The sequence below is a fragment of the Diceros bicornis genome, chromosome 25 (genome assembly GCF_020826845.1).
Source record: "Diceros bicornis minor isolate mBicDic1 chromosome 25, mDicBic1.mat.cur, whole genome shotgun sequence".
In the NCBI taxonomy this organism is placed as follows: Eukaryota; Metazoa; Chordata; class Mammalia; order Perissodactyla; family Rhinocerotidae; genus Diceros; species Diceros bicornis.
In genome coordinates this window covers 39,581,144-39,597,254 of record NC_080764.1, presented here as the reverse complement: position 1 = coordinate 39,597,254, position 16,111 = coordinate 39,581,144, and the positions used below count along the sequence as shown (strand labels likewise).

The 16,111-nt window shown below is 36.1% G+C and overlaps 1 protein-coding gene across 1 annotated transcript in view; it reads left to right on the top strand.

Moving 5' to 3' along the window:
- The window catches only part of PTPRQ (protein tyrosine phosphatase receptor type Q), a 201,341-nt gene that overhangs the window by 13,905 nt on the left and 171,325 nt on the right, over window positions 1–16,111 (top strand). The window contains exons 8-9 of the mRNA XM_058568724.1: window positions 1,649–1,795; window positions 9,812–9,984. Coding sequence (XP_058424707.1) covers window positions 1,649–1,795; window positions 9,812–9,984 — 320 coding nt within the window. The remainder of the gene's footprint in view (window positions 1–1,648; window positions 1,796–9,811; window positions 9,985–16,111) is intronic.

Below are 16,111 nucleotides of genomic sequence, written 5' to 3'. Positions count from 1 at the left end.
TAATGATGGAGCAGAAAGTGTTTGAAGTCTGAGGAGGGAAGAGAAAATGTAAAATAATCCTCTAGAAGAGTACAGAGTGATTGGACTACTGAAGTTGAGTAGGTTCTAGGCACCATTTAAGGCTCATTTCAGATGTGTTAGTGAATAAAGTGATATCAATCAGAGTGGATTTGTGTTTTTTCTCAGCTCCCTTCAACAAGAGAAGAGCAAGGGAGTTGAAGGCTTGTGTAAGGCAGTGATTATAATTGACAATGACATTGAAGCTAGATAAAGAGTGGAAATCAAGTGGCGAGGGACCAAACAAAATAAAATAAAATATGAGTGGTCATATTGGAGGTCCCAGTGGACTTAAAGAATTATTGGTTCATGGGACTGTCCCAGTGGCATAGTGGTTAAGTTCAAGGCACTCTGCTTCAGCGGCCCAGGTTCTCGGCTTCGGATTCCAGGCACGGAGCTACACTGCTCATCAAGCCATGCTGTGTCAGTGACCCACATACAAAATAGAGGAAGATTGGCACAGATATTAGCTCAGGGCCAATGTTCCTCAAGCAAAAAGAGGAAGATTGGCAACAGATGTTAGCTCAGGGCTAATCTTCCTAACACACACACAAAAAAAGAATTATTGTCTCAGGATTCTAGAGAGGGTGAACAGGAGATAGGAAAGAGAGAGTTACATGAAACTGAGATTATGGAGGATTTGCAGTTATTGGTAATAACGATGTCTGTTATGACCATGAGGTAGTAGCTGAGATAGGGTGGAAGACTAGATTATTTAAAGAGAGCTTGGAGTGTTCTGAGGACTATCTCTAGGGATACTGAAATCATCACAAATTGAGAGGGTACCACTGAAGAAAGTGACGTTGAAGCAGGAGCTAAACCATCCAGAATGAGGGTGAGCGACCTGGGGTTAGAAGATGACTACAACAGTGAGGGCTAGTGGATGTCATTGATGACAAGAGATTTCAAGCTGTGGGCTCTGTTCAGGAGGCTGGCTTAAGACAGAGCAGTGAGGAGCAAGGAGAACACGTACCATACCTGAAGGCCTAGTCACGGGAGGACTGTGGGAAAACTAGAGCGCCACTGTACAGAGAGGCTTCGGGGGAACAGAAACAGTGTTCTTAGGGGAGAGCCAGGTTTCAGGTAGAGCAAGATGATGAAAGAACTATTTAGAGGTCAAGTTGAGGATTTAAGGAATTTTGATTATGGATCATTTAAAGAATTTTGCTCAGAAGTTAAGCTAGAAATATTTTCTAAATATATCTTTTTGTAGAAGATAATGAGAATATTTAGCATTTTAATTGACTAAATTTGAATATAAAATTACTGTCATCGTTTTTATATTAGTAAAAACCTAACATTTTCCTTTTAAATATGTCAAAAAATAACATGGTAATTGAACAGGGCTTTATGATTTAATAAAAACCATTTTGAACACTGGAACATTTTCTCGTTCTTTCTGTTTTAATTAAATTGATATCAATGCACTACTAAGCTAAATTTTTAAAATATATTTACTTTTAAAATTGCAATAACAAAAATTAGTACACAGGTTATCACTTTAATTGCTGTCTTTGGCTCTATACTTAAATATGAGAATGATTACACGCTTGGTGAGAAAATAATCCATGGTATCTTTTGCTTTTCACAGGTCGGATTTTGGATAATAGCACAAAAGACCTTAAGTTTGCATTCACTAACCTGACACCATTTACCATGTACGATGTGTATATTGGGGCTGAAACCAGTGCAGGGATTGGACCCAAGTCAAATATTTCAATATTCACTCCTCCAGAAGGTAAGAACATCTCCTTTAGTGTGTTAAAGGAATATATATTTTGTTTTGTTTTTTTGCTGATGAAGATTCACTCTGTGCTAATATCTGTTGCCAATATTTCTCTCTCTTTTTTTTTTCATTGAGGAATATTAGCTCTGAGCTAGCATCTGTGCCAGACTTCCTCTAGTTTGTATGTGGGTCACCACCACAGCATGGCTGACAATGGTGTAGGTCCACGCCGGGGATCCGAGCCCGCAAACCTGAGCCACTGAAGTAGAACACGCAGAGCTTTAACCACTTGGCCACGGGGCTGGCCTCTATTGAGATATTTTTGTTTTGCTTATGAATTTGATTGTATTGGTTAAACATTGTATTAGAAGCTATTTGGTTTTATTTACTTAATTTACATTATTTCCTTATCAAATTACTATCTATATATTCTGAATGTGTGTTCCACAGAACATTAAACCCATAGCATGCTTCATAATTAGAGGGACCAAAGAGGAAGCAAGATTAGGAAACACGATATGCAGTAGCAGCCTGTTAGAGATTCACAATGAATATTGGCAAAATCTCAAGTAAACTTCAAACAAATGAACACATTTAAAATGGTTTAACCCATATTATTTAATGTAGAATATGTTTTTCTGAAAGAGTAATGTTCAGAGGAATCCATATATTCCCAATGCCTATAGCAAAATATGTTTATAATCAAAAAATATTCTAAGCAAGTGGGGATTCCTGGAAGGCGCATAATACAAATTTACCAGCCTATACTGAAACTGGCCCTCACCAGACTAGAGCCCCTGAGTTTTGCCCTAACAGCATTTTCTCAGCCAACCCAATTGACCAGCTGATTTCTATTCTTGCATTATACAATTAAATAAATTCAGAACTTTTATCTTCTTTCAAGTCGATTTTGGTGCTCCCAAACTGAATCCACAATTTGAGATTATTGTTTCACTGTCATTATCCTTGGCCTACAGACAATATTTCTCCTAAAGAAACTTTTTTATTTGTTTTATTTATCACAATTTTAGACAAACTGTAGTGTTTTAAAAAAAAGTTAGCATACTATTTCACAACGTATTTTCCTGGCCCACACAAAGTTGCTAAATGTCTTCATTTCTATTTAGAGATTGTAATTATTGACAAGAAATCAATAATTTGTTTACAATCACATTAACACTTGAAAAAGTTTCCAGATTTTGTGTGGTAGCTAACATACAGTAACTTGTGAATTAAATACACACGTGTGTGCATGCACGCACGTGGACACACACACACACACACACGCAAGATTGAGCACACATTCACTGCTAAATCATTCAAGTATTTGACCATTAGAGGGCAGCAACTATCAGGGAATTTTGTACTTTCTCCCTTTTCAGAAAACAATTAACCCTTGATAATATTTTGCTGTTGAAAGAACGTAAAAATTATGTTTTATATCAATTTCAAATGAAAATGCTAATGTGTATGTGGTTTCAATACACAGGCTAAAAAAGAGATGTGTGCTCATAAGTAAAACGTTCTCATTTTTTCATATTAAAATTTTTCCATTGTGTTTCTGTCGGGAGAGTCTTAGCTTTGTACATCTTCTCCATTAGGCCTTAAGTTTCTCCCCATCTTCACCCAAACCTGCTCTTATGCATTTCCAAGAAATCTAGCCAGATCTATGGATGGCTGTTACACACAGCAGAGTGACCCAGCCCTCATCAGATCCTTGAGTTTAGTCTTAGTAGCATTTCCTCAACCAACTCAATTGACCAACTAATTTCTATTCTTATGTTATGTGATTAAATAAATTCAGAACTTTTGTCTTCTTTCAAGTCAAGCTGATTTTGGTGCTCCTAAACTGAATCCACAATTTAAGATTATTGTTTTATTGTCATTAGTCGTGGCCTACAGCATTTGACAAAAATAGAGAAATAGATAATCCATTGCCACATACAATGCCATGTTGTTTATTTTGAACATCATTTAAACATTCATTTCCTTTTCTTTATTTCTGCACTTTTTATTGACAAAATAGAATTTTAAGATATTTTTCAATATATTTCACAGGGTTTATTTTTCACACCAAATTATTTTGAATAGATGACTCTACTTGCCCTATACAGCAAGGAATTTACCCTGAGTTTTATCCTGCTGCCTTCTTGAGCTACTCTTCATGTAGACCACGTCCAGGCGGCTCTCAGGAGGACACACTAGTAACAAGTGGGCTCCACAAGGGAAGGAGTGGCATGGTTCTTGCCTCTGCATGCCAGCCCTGCTCCATAGAGTTCTCGGGGGATAGTTCAGCCTTACGAGGGCTTCAGCGGAATGCTCGCAAATGCAGTGAATGTAGCATCTACTCTGACAACACTAATTAATCCTGGTCCCACTAATTAAAACTTTGCAATAAAAGAATCTTTAAACTATATAAGAACAATCTAGTAACTCATTAGAACTATAAACTTTCAATTAAAATTGATATCTTAATTTTAGATTATTCCTTTTCATTCATTAATACAACAGAGTTCTTTGTATTCTAACTGAAGTTACTCTATTTTCTTCTCCACTTTTAAAAGTAGTCTACAGTCTAGTTAAAAATTAATTAGGACCAGCTTTTAAATTAATGTCTTTTAAAACAACTGGGATTCTAACAAATCTCCAGATATTCAGAGAAAAATGTTGAATTGGCCTCATAGAAAATGATATGTGCTATCGCATTATAATTGGGCTGGTTTCATTAACAATGAGAATGTTATGGTCCATAGTCTACTTTGATTATCAAACAAAATCAACATCATGTTGTCATAGCAGTTATCTTATATATTTCATAAGGTTCCTACATATCCCTTAATATTTTACCGAGCAGACTTCTTTATTTTATTTTATTTTTTTGTGATGAAGATCAGCCTTGAGCTAATACCCATGCCAATCCTCCTCTTTTTTCCTGAGGAAGACTGGCCCTGGGCTAACATCTGTGCCCATCTTCCTCCACTTTATATGGGATGCCGCCACAGCATGGCCTGGCAAGCAGTGCATTGGTGCATGCCCCAGGATCTGAACGTGGGCTGCCAATAGCGGAGCGCACACACTTAACTGCTACACCACAGGGCCGGCCCCAACTGAGCAGATTTCTACATAGGCATTAAGAAGAGGTGATTTTGGAAAAAGTTGATAGTTTAATAATCTCTAGTGTTACAATATGTTGTAGAGCTGCCTATTCCAAAATGAGACAATGGTGCTGAATACATTATAGGCAACAATATTTTCTTATTATTTGTATGGGCGTTAAAAAAATCTTAAGTAAACTTTGTTGCTTCTATATCCTGTAAAACTTTTCTGTCATAGTGTCAAATATCTTTTAAGGAGGTTAGCATCATTTCTTAAAAGCAAACAAAGTATTGAAATCCATGTTTACTCCCTCATGAATAGACTATGGATATAAAGAGTTTGTCCTCAGTGATTTTAACTTGCTACTTTCTGCAAATAGTGGTAAAATGTTTGCAGGGAAATCACTGAGAGACTGTCAACTTTGTGTTTTTCAGCATTCTGTATGACTTTTATTTTTTAATAGATTTTTTTCAAAATGCACTTCTAATGGAAGTTGAATTTGCTAGATAATAGCAAAATTATTTTAATGTATTTTCTTTACTCTGATGCCATTTGTCTCCATTTCATTTTTTAAAATAGTTTTTCATTTGAAAACTTCAAATCATTTGGATATTTTTTGCCAATCATGTGTCTACTCTGTTTCTCATTTATTAGTAAAATTTATAGATGTATTGACTTGAGAGTGATTCTTAGGTAGTCCCTGTGGACAACACCCTCAGAATTGATTCGAAACCGTGAATAATTGCCTTGTGTGTTGATTTTCTTTAGTTAATTTGGTATCAATATTAAAGGAGTTTGATCTAATCCACACTTCTCTGGTTTCCCCATAAGAATTTATGGTGTAACAGATCAAGTATCTTTCTAAAGACAAGACATGATGCTGTCTACTCCATTTCCTTTATTTCTTAAGCTTATTCTTTCATTAAAAAAAGAGATAAGTTTACAGTCATTCTTACACAAGTTTGGGTACATTTTTAGGGTAACATAGAACCACTTAATCTTTACTTGGATTGTAATTTTAGGCATTAGTGTCATGGGGCAATACTCATTAAGTTATGTTGAAAAATATCTTATAAATTAGAAGATAGAGAAACCATGTCTGCTACTAGTCTTAGGTTTGGCTAACAAAATGAGAGACAGTAAAATATATGTATTTTTCTGTTGTACTGGGTAATTTTTGGTATCTTGCTACATTAATATATTGCATCAAATGAAACTGACCATTTTACTTATTTAATAGGAGGCAGGGTTTAGTTGCCTAATTAATAAGATCAATGTAGTCATTAAACTGGCTTCTTCAGTTGAGATTCTACATGAGAATTCAAATTAGATGGAAAAATGCCAGATCTCTTCTATGATTTATGTTATGCAATACTGACTAAGGTTTCATCTGCATAGTGACCCCAAAATAAAATGTACAAGAAAGGTGGAACGGGAGCTTTACAATTTAAATGGCTGTGTAATTTACACACTACAAGGTTAATTGGAAAGTTCCTTTGCTTTTGAAAAATAGGCATTGGTAAATAAGGTGATAGAAACATAAGCTTTAGGAACAATGTATGTTATTGAAATAAAATTTGTATGAGATGTGACTTGTGCAAAGGACTTTATCTGTCTTGTTTCTCCCTCTATCCTTAAGTGCCTAGAACAGTGAGTGTATGATGAGTGCTCAGTCTGTTGAATGATCAATGACTCAGTCAGTGATTGTGGGGTCCTAATTTAGAACTCTTCCTCCATCCTTCAAAGGTCAAACTGTGCTTTTCCTTTATATTGGAACCCCTGTGGGGAAATCAATCTAAAGAATTATCCTTCCATATAGAGATGTACTGAAATGTTTTTATAAAAGGAGATTCAAAGAATTAGCAAATTATAGATGTATCCATGATATGTTTATCTCCCAGTTTTTAGCACAGGTATTACCCATACTGGACAGTAGAATCTTGACTGTAATAATCAAATAATATGCCCTTTGGTCAGAACGACTTATTCATCCATCTAGCCATTAACTATTCAACATACATTTAGAAATATTTATATTGTTATAGTATCTAGGGGGCTTTTTTATTGGTTACTTCATAGAGTCAAAGAAAAATAAATCTCTTAATCTATTGGATGAAAACTCCACATAGTTTACTACATGGTTAACGTAAGCATAATTAGGTTCACTATTTATAGTAGTTGTGACATTAATTTTCTATTCTTTTCTGTTATCTTAAGAGGGATGGAGTCATTTTTCATTTGTATTATACCACTAAAGTATCTCTCTTCCGACTGTAATTTGCTAAACCTATACTACTGTGAAATATCTCAGCTGAGGGTAATGAATTTAATGTGTTACATCCTAATCATAAGGGACGATATTTTTGTCACATTTTCTCTTCTTGAACTAACATTTATAAATTCTCTTAAACTATTTGTTCCTTACAGTAACCTGGTATAGTAATAGGAAAGATACAATTACACCCATTTTATAGATAAGGAAACGAAAGGTGAAGGGGTCAACTGGCTGTTCATAATCACACAGTGAGCGTGAACTAAGCGTGGACAGAAGCCCAGGGCACGTTTGTTCTTGGTCCAGTATTCCTGAGGCACTGGGGGGGCTCCTAGGTGTTGCTCTTGGTGACTTATGACTAGAATTTGTTGTAAGTACTTGGTGCTTTATCTTAAACCAATTTTTTTTTTCCTTCTTTTTTTTCACTACTACAAAGAGTGAAGGCACTGGAAGTTTGAGACTCGTGTAATTAATTTGCAAAATCAGCAGACAAACATCAATCAACTCTTCAAACAATTTCACATAATAAATTAAAAGATGGCCTAATTGAATTTACCAACTACATTTCCAATGAAATATTCAAAGTCCTCAAACAATTGGTTATTGTTTTTTGATATGTTGTTACAATTTTTATAAAGCCTTTAAGATTTCTACTGGGCATTAATCACCCATAAACAACTTTCTCTGGGAAATTATTTTTATTAATTAATTTGTTTTGAATGAATGTTATGACATTTTGATTTGGGGAAATTATTCTATGTTATTCTATTTCTTATGTACATTTTGAGAACAATCTGTAGAAATTTAACTTTAAATATCTGTATATTTAAAGAATCTCATACATATTTAATTGTTAATAAATTAGTAAATTGTTTTAGTCGATTTTGTAAGAGAATTGCTTACATATCTTAAGAGCTAAGAATTTAGAGAATTTTTAAAAATTTGACAGCGTATTTTTATTTTTTTAATTTTTTGTTTATTGCAGTAACATTGGTTTATAACATTGTATAAATTTCAGGTGTACATCATTATACTTCTATTTCTGCATAGATTACATCATGTTCACCACCCAAATACTAATTACAACCCATCACCACACACCGAATTATCCCTTTTGCCCTCCTCCCTCCACCCTTCCCCTCTGGTAACCACCAATCCAATCTCTGTCTCTATGTGTTTGTTTATTGCTGTTATTATCTACTATTTAATGAAGGAAATCATACGGTATTTGACCTTTTCCCTCTGACTTATTTCACTTTGGATAATACCCTCAATGTCAATCCATGTTGTCACAAATGGCTGGATTTCATCATTTCTTATGGCTGAGTAGTATTCCATTGTGTATATATACCACATCTTCTTTATCCGTTCATCCCTTGATGGGCACTTAGGTTGCTTCCAAGTCTTGGCTATTGTGAATAACGCTGCAATGAACACAGGGGTGCATGTATCTTTACGCATTGGTGTTTTCAAGTTCTTTGGATAAATACCTAGCAGTGGAATAGCTGGATCATATGGTAGTTCTATCTTTGATTTTTTGAGGAATCTCCATACTGTTTTCCATAGTGGCTGCACCAGTTTGCACTCCCACCAGCAGTGTATGAGAGTTCCCTTCTCTCCACATCCTCTCCAACACATGTTGTTTCCTGTCTTGTTAATTATAGCCATTCTGACGGGCGTGAGGTGATATCTCATTGTAGTTTTGATTTGCATTTCCCTGATAGTTAATGATTTTGAACATCTTTTCATGTGTCTGTTGGCCATCTGTATGTCTTCTTTGGAGAAATGTCTGTTCAGGTCTTTTGCCCATTTTTTAATTGGGTTGTTAGTTTTTTTGTTGTTGAGATGCATGAGTTCTTTATATATTTTGGAGATTAAGCCCTTATCAGATGTATGGTTTGCAAATATCTTCTCCCAATTGTTAGGTTGTCTTTTTGTTTTGTTGATGGTTTCCTTTGCTGTGCAGAAGCTTTTTAGTTTGATGTAGTCCCATTTGTTCATTTTTTCTATTGTTTCTCTTGCCCAGTCAGACATAGTGCTTGAAAATATGTTGCTAAGACCGATGTCGAAGAGCATACTGCCTCTGTTTTCTTCTAAAAGTTTCATAGTTTCAGGTCTTACATTGAAGTCTTTAATCCATTTGGAGTTAATTTTCGTGTATGGTGTAAGGTAAGGGTCTACTTTCATTTTTTTGCATGTGGCTATCCAGTTTTCCCAACACCATTTGTTGAAGAGACTTTCTTTTCTCCATTGTATGTTCTTGGCTCCTTTGTCAAAGATTAGCTGTCCATAGATGTGTGGGTTTATTTCTGGGCTTTCGATTCTATTCCATTGATCTGTGTGTCTGTTTTTGTGCCAGTACCATGCTGTTTTGGTTACTATAGCTTTGTAGTATATTTTGAAATCAGGGAGTGTGATACTTCCAGCTTTGTTCTTTTTTCTCAGGATTCCTTTAGCTATTCGGGGTCTTTTGTTGTTCCATATAAATTTTAGGATTCTTTGTTCTATTTCTGTGAAAAATGTTGTTGGAACTTTGATAGGGTTGCATTGAATCTATAGATGGCTTTAGGAAGTATGGACATCTTAACTATGTTAATTCTTCCAACCCAAGAGCACAAAAGCGTATTTTTAAACTTCCCCCTCCTTATCCTCTTTTTCAGTTCCAGGTGCAATATTTGATCTACAACTTGCAGAAGTAGAAGCCACACAAATAAGAATTACTTGGAAGAAACCACGACAACCAAATGGAGTCATTAACCAATATCGAGTGAAAGTACTGGTCTCAGAGACAGGAGCAATTTTGGAAAATACTTTGCTCACAGGAAAAGATGAGGTATTGCACTTTCATTTACGTCTTGGTGAGCCCGTTCTACTTGGTTCCAGCCCTCATAACTTGGAAGATTTGCCAGCATTCAAACAAAATATTTAACAGGCTTCACAGTACAAAGTGAAGTGAATTTAGGCCCTGTTGATAGTCTAGCTCAATCATATTTCATTTTAGGACATATATTATTAGTTAAGTGCCATTATTCTTTTTCAGCGTATGAAAAATCTTAATTGAGCAATTAGGCAGGACTAAAGGTACTTCCATAAGTGAATATTATTATGGTAATTAAGTTAAATTGTTTGGAAACTCCTGTTATGATTTAAATACTCCTTCTCAGGCTATGCCTGAAATTTGGAACAGTTGCCAATGAAAGACACTGTAACTTTAGTAGCTGTTGTTGACAAATGATTTGTCCTGTTTAGTCATAGGAAGCTGCATTTCTCAAAGCTGCCTCATTGAAAAACAAACAAAGTATATCTGAGTAAAGAAATCAAATAACCAAATAAAAGAGATGAAGTCATTTCATAGGTATAAAATAAGAGGACAGAGTGCTTACTTCTATTCACACTGGAAGTCTTGTTTTTCCCCTTTGTTTCTGTAAGGAAGTTCAGGCAACACTGATTTCCTTCACTGTCTTCATTCACCTCACCCTGTTCACCTGCAAGGTCCCTCTGAGCCTCTAGACTAGTCATCTCCAGATACTGACTGCTCCTGGGGCACACGAGAAATAAACGTACTAGGGACCAGTGATGCAGCAATCACTGGGCCTTGGAGGCACTACCTGATGGTTATTCAGTTGGCTTTCCAACTGTTTTGGTCCAGAATCACTACTTCTTCTTCTTTTTTTTTTTTAATCTTTTGTGTATTAATGTATTTATTTTCAATTATTTTATTGAGGTCATATTGGTTTATAACATTGTGTAATTTCAGAATCACTGCTTCTTCTAGCTGTGCTGTTGTTTTTCCCCATGTATATTGCTCACTCTACTTCTCAGCCCAGCCTTCCGCTATTTCTGGCATCTACCTAAAAGTTGACCTTGCTATGTGCTCCATGTACTCTGGCAACCCAGGATTTGTTACTCCAAGTTGTTTGACATCTCCAGCCCAGGGTTAAATTTTAATCTAATGTTGACTCCTTTCCTCTCTGCAAAAGATTTTGAGTTATGCTTTCTCTGATACTTTAGTTGACAACTCAGGCTGAGAAGGCCTTAAATTAGATATTTCACTTTTTTAGGACTAGGTGACAGGTCTCCCACTTCCGCTAATGACATCTATTGAATGGCCAGCCACACCTCTTTTTCTCTTGAAACTAAGGGGTTCTAGAAAGGCTTCCTTGTAATTCTGCACCTGTCTATACAGTCTGGAACCCCTGTGACATAGTAGAGAGAACATGAGCTTTGGAAGCATGCAAATCTGAGTTTATAACCCCATTTGGTTGCTTACTGGGCTGTACAGCAGAGATGTTAAGCGCGTGACCTAGGAGACAGAATGTTTGGGTTTAAACCTTCGTTTTGCCTTTACTGATGGTTTAACCTTGGGGAAATTGGTCTGACCTCTCTGAACTTCAGTTTCCTCTTTTCTAAGATAGGGATTATAAGAGCCTGTATAACAGAGGGTTGTTAATGAGGACTTAATGTATGTAAAGAGCTTGGAACTATACCCAGCATGTGGTAAGTGCAGTGCTAAATAATTGTGAGCTGCTGTAATTATTAATCATGACTTTGGACCTTTCACCCTAGTTGACACTCAATGTTAGTTTCCTTACCATCTCTCAATAAGAGGAGACATTATACTTCTCTTTATTTCTATAATGTTATCTTTCTTCATTAGATCAGGCCCATTATTGATATGTCTGCTTCCCCATGTAACTGGTGTTTGGGTTCAAGAGGTTAACCTTTTAAGAGGTTAATGTAGGGAGACAGATATGGCAGAATCTCTAAAACCAAATGGACTGGGGTCCTAGCCCTGGCTCAGCCCTTTTCTAGCTCTTAGACCTTGGACAAATCAACTTTTGGAGATGTGGTAGCCTCATTTTTAAAGTGGGATTCATATACCCACCTTACAGAGTGAGAAGTAAAGGAGATAAAAGATAAAACCTCTGGGTTAGTGTATTCATTTATTATCCTTTTCCTTGACTTTGTTACAGGATAAGACTCTTTCCTTCCATTCATTCTTTATCTTCTCCCAGTGTAGCCTCCACACCCTGTCTCAAGAATTCTTTAAATCCTTGGATCTTGTTAGAAGTCACCAGTGACCTCCTAAGTGTCAAATAAGGTGGTTATATGTTTTTAACTGTCCTCATCTTCCTTGTCTCCTCTAAAATCCATCTCTCTGTCCCCAGTCTCCAGCTTTTTTTCCCTGATGCTTCCTCCACTTTCATATACTATGACTTTGCACAATTTTGGCCTTGTGCAATGAAAAACGAAGAAGATAAAAAAGCTAGCTCTTTCTTTTACAATTTTCTAACTCCTTCACGATAAAGGTATTCCGGAGGGTTCTGTTTTCAGCCATCTCATTACCCTTTCTTTTAGTGATCTCAAAGTTTCAATCACTGCTTCCCATTTGCATGACTCTTTTGTTTTTCTCTCCACGGTGATCTTTCTCTCTGACTCTTGCATTCCTAATTACAACCATTTGTGGGGAGGTTCTGCCAGGGCTCATCACATCTAAACTCATTTTCCCCCATAAAACAAAACAAAACAAAAATCCTTTTTGGGATAACAGAACTTGGTTCATTATTGGAAGGAGGAGATGAAGTTGGGTTGAGGAACACATACTAGACTGAGATCCTGGGACAGTGATGGGGACCTGTGAATGTTCCCGTAGCATACAAAGGAAGAAAGTCTGTCCAGGCAATTACTAGTTTCAGTGGTCAAGAACAAGGCCTGGAGAGAGGCTGACTTGAAGCCTAGATACCAGATAACAGGCTTAGAATTCCCTTAGAACCCCTTGGACTGGGCGCCCCATAGATCTCTGACCTGAAGGTCATTGTCTAAGTGTTTGGAAGGCTTTTATGGTGTTTTTATATGCCTGATGTTTCTTTTTTGGATAATGACACCATTATCCTCTCTGTCCTCCTGTCATGAAGGCTTGAAACCTTGGGGTTACCTCTGACTTTGGTTATATTTAGCATTCAATAGCCACTCAATGTTAAGGCCAGTTATTTCTACCTCCAAAATGTGACCTTCATACATCTATATTTTATTCCTGTGTCCCTACCCCAGCTCAGGATTGCATAGTCTCTTGCCTGGACTATTGTTGTTATCTGACTACATTAGTTTTCCATTGTTGTATAACAATTTGCCACAAACTTAATTGTCGTGTAACAATTTGCAGCAAGCTTAAAACAACTCACATTTATTATCTCGCAGTTTCTGTGGGTCAGGAGTCCAGACAGCCCAGATGGGTTCTCTGCTTAGGGTCTCATAAGGCTGCAATAAAGGGGCTGACTGTGCTGTGTTCTCATCTGGAGGCTTGGCTGGGGAAGAATCCACTTACAGGCTCACTCAGATTTTTGGCATATTTAATTTCCTTTTGACTGTAGAACTGAGGGCCTTGGCTTCTTGCTGGTTCTTTGACTGGAGACTACTCTTAGCTTTAGCTCATAGAGGTCTCCCACAGTTTCTTGCCACAAGAACTTTCCCAACATGGCCATTTACTTCATCAAGGCAGCAAGGAGAGTCTATATAATGTAATGTAATCATGGGAGTGATATCCCATCACCTTTGCCTTATTCCATTGGTTAGATGGAAATCACAGTTCCCACCCAAGAGGAGGGAATTATACAAAAGCACGAACAACAGGAGGCAGGGATAACGGGGGGGACCACCTGAGAGGCTGTCCACCCCACCCACCCAGCCCACTATTTTATATTTCACATGTCTGTTAGAATAATCCTTCCAGATTTAAAAATATTACTTAAATTATAAAAGTAACCAAATAAGAATTAAGGACAGATGGGGAAAGTGAGTATGTATCTATTTAAGTAATCTAAGCCCTCATATCCTAGCAGAAAGTCAGTAGATACTGTCTAAAATAAGTGAGTCTTAACAAAGCAGTATTAGCATATTATTTAGTAATATTAGAAGTAAATGCCATAAGAACTGAAAACAGAAATGATTAAAAGTTTTGCTTCTAAAAACTATCAGATCATTATGTTGTACATTTGAAAGTAATATCATGTTATATGTCAATTATATCTCAATTAAAAATAAATAAATAAATTACCCCAAAGTCTCAAAAAAAGTGTTGCTTCTGGAGAGTAAGATTTGGAGTTGGAAAAGTATGGACAGGGAACTGTTATTTCCATTGTAAATCCTTCATCACCTCTTGCTTTCTTTAGCCATGTGCATATCTCATGATGATGAAACTTAAAAAAAAGGATTAAAATATAATCACCCTATGCTGCGGCTTGATCTCATCTCATCACCCTTATTGAAAATTTTTTCTAGTGACCTCTCAGGATTTATTTATTTATCAATAAATAGGAGTTACTTAAGCATGCTGAAATATGTATAAGATTTTACTTTCAATATTTAAACAAATATTTGAAAAAAAATACATTAGAAAATTTAATCTCAGAGTTTGAAGACTTTTATTTCAACTTCCAAACTTATACATGAATCTCTTCTACAATAGGCCTGATAAATGATTGGAAATCCAGCCTCTGCCAAAATATTTGATCAGCTCTGCTAATAGGGTGTTCACTACCACAAAAGCAGCTCCTATCGTATAAGCTTTAAAACATTCTTCTCTATGGTCTCACAGGCGTGTTTTTACTAAGTAACTGTAAAGTTCCAGGCACTGTGTTAGGTCCAGAAAATGCATAGATGAATAAGAAACTACCCTGTTTTTTAACTGTTTTGAACTGAAATATTTGTCCTCTAATGTTTACTAGTTTGTTCCATTTCTCCTCTCTAGACCCGCACAATAGATTATAGTGGCTCTGACTTTGGGATTTGCAACGTGAGAAATGTGTTCCAATATACCTCTGCTATGACTAGTTTTGTGAACTTGAACAGATAACTGTGAAATGAAGATAATAATATCTTTCTCTCTGGGCTATAATGAAGTGATATCACATGGGGAAAAGTATTTAGCACTAAATTTGACACATAGTAGCTTTAAATGTTAGTCTTCCCAGTAGTGACAACAATACACAATGATTTAAATTTTTGTCATTTGAACACAATGGTCATGGTTTCCCTAAGGCTTAACATCCTCAGTTTCTTATCAGTCATGGTTTCTAGGCTCTGCATATTGTTGATTACTCTCCTGTGTATATTTTCGAGTTTGTCAGTGAGCCCCTTACTCAGCTGAACACACTATTCCATATGTAGTTTGACTAGAGCCAGATTGAGCAGAATTATTTTTCTCCTTTGGTGTAAATTTTCTACTTCTATCAATGCAAATAATAAAATTAATTTCTTTGGGAGACTTATTCCACTGAGACTGAAGCCTGAAAACCCTAAAGTCATCTCTTGATGGACTGTTCTTTAGTTGAATTTCAAACTCAGGTCTCATCCTGTACTTGTCCTTCTAGTAGAACTCTGGGACATTTTCTCCCCGAGGATACCGTCTTACTGCCTAGTGTTACAAATTTCTGAGATTTGTACTGTTACGTCTTTTCGTCCAACGTATTTCTCAAGCATATCAATGTTTGTCACTGGTGAACAGGAGAAGAAAGCCAGCTAAATGCTTGGCCAGTTGCTACAGAATGAGGCTGAGGACAGGACTTGAGAGTAGTTTAGGAAGGCTTGAGATAAGTTTACTTTATTGAGCATTAGGAACATAAACAGAATCAAGCCTTAAGGATTTGTCACCCAAATAATGTGCAGAAAGATACAGTATCCGTTAGGAGGTTTCCAAGCATATGCTAATTGCAAACTTTTCTTTTTATCACTGCTTGACAACATAGCACAAATCATGTCATAGTCTATAATAAAATATAGAAGCATTTCTTAAGAATAAGTCAAATTTTTCATTAATTCAATTCAGCAGACTTCCAGTGAGTCTAAATTGATAGATATATTAGGGTTATTTTTTTTTTTTTCAGTAAAATCACATTGGCTAAAAAGAAGATTATTACATGTAGAATTAGGTTGGTTTATTCAGGTGGATTAGGAACTTAACT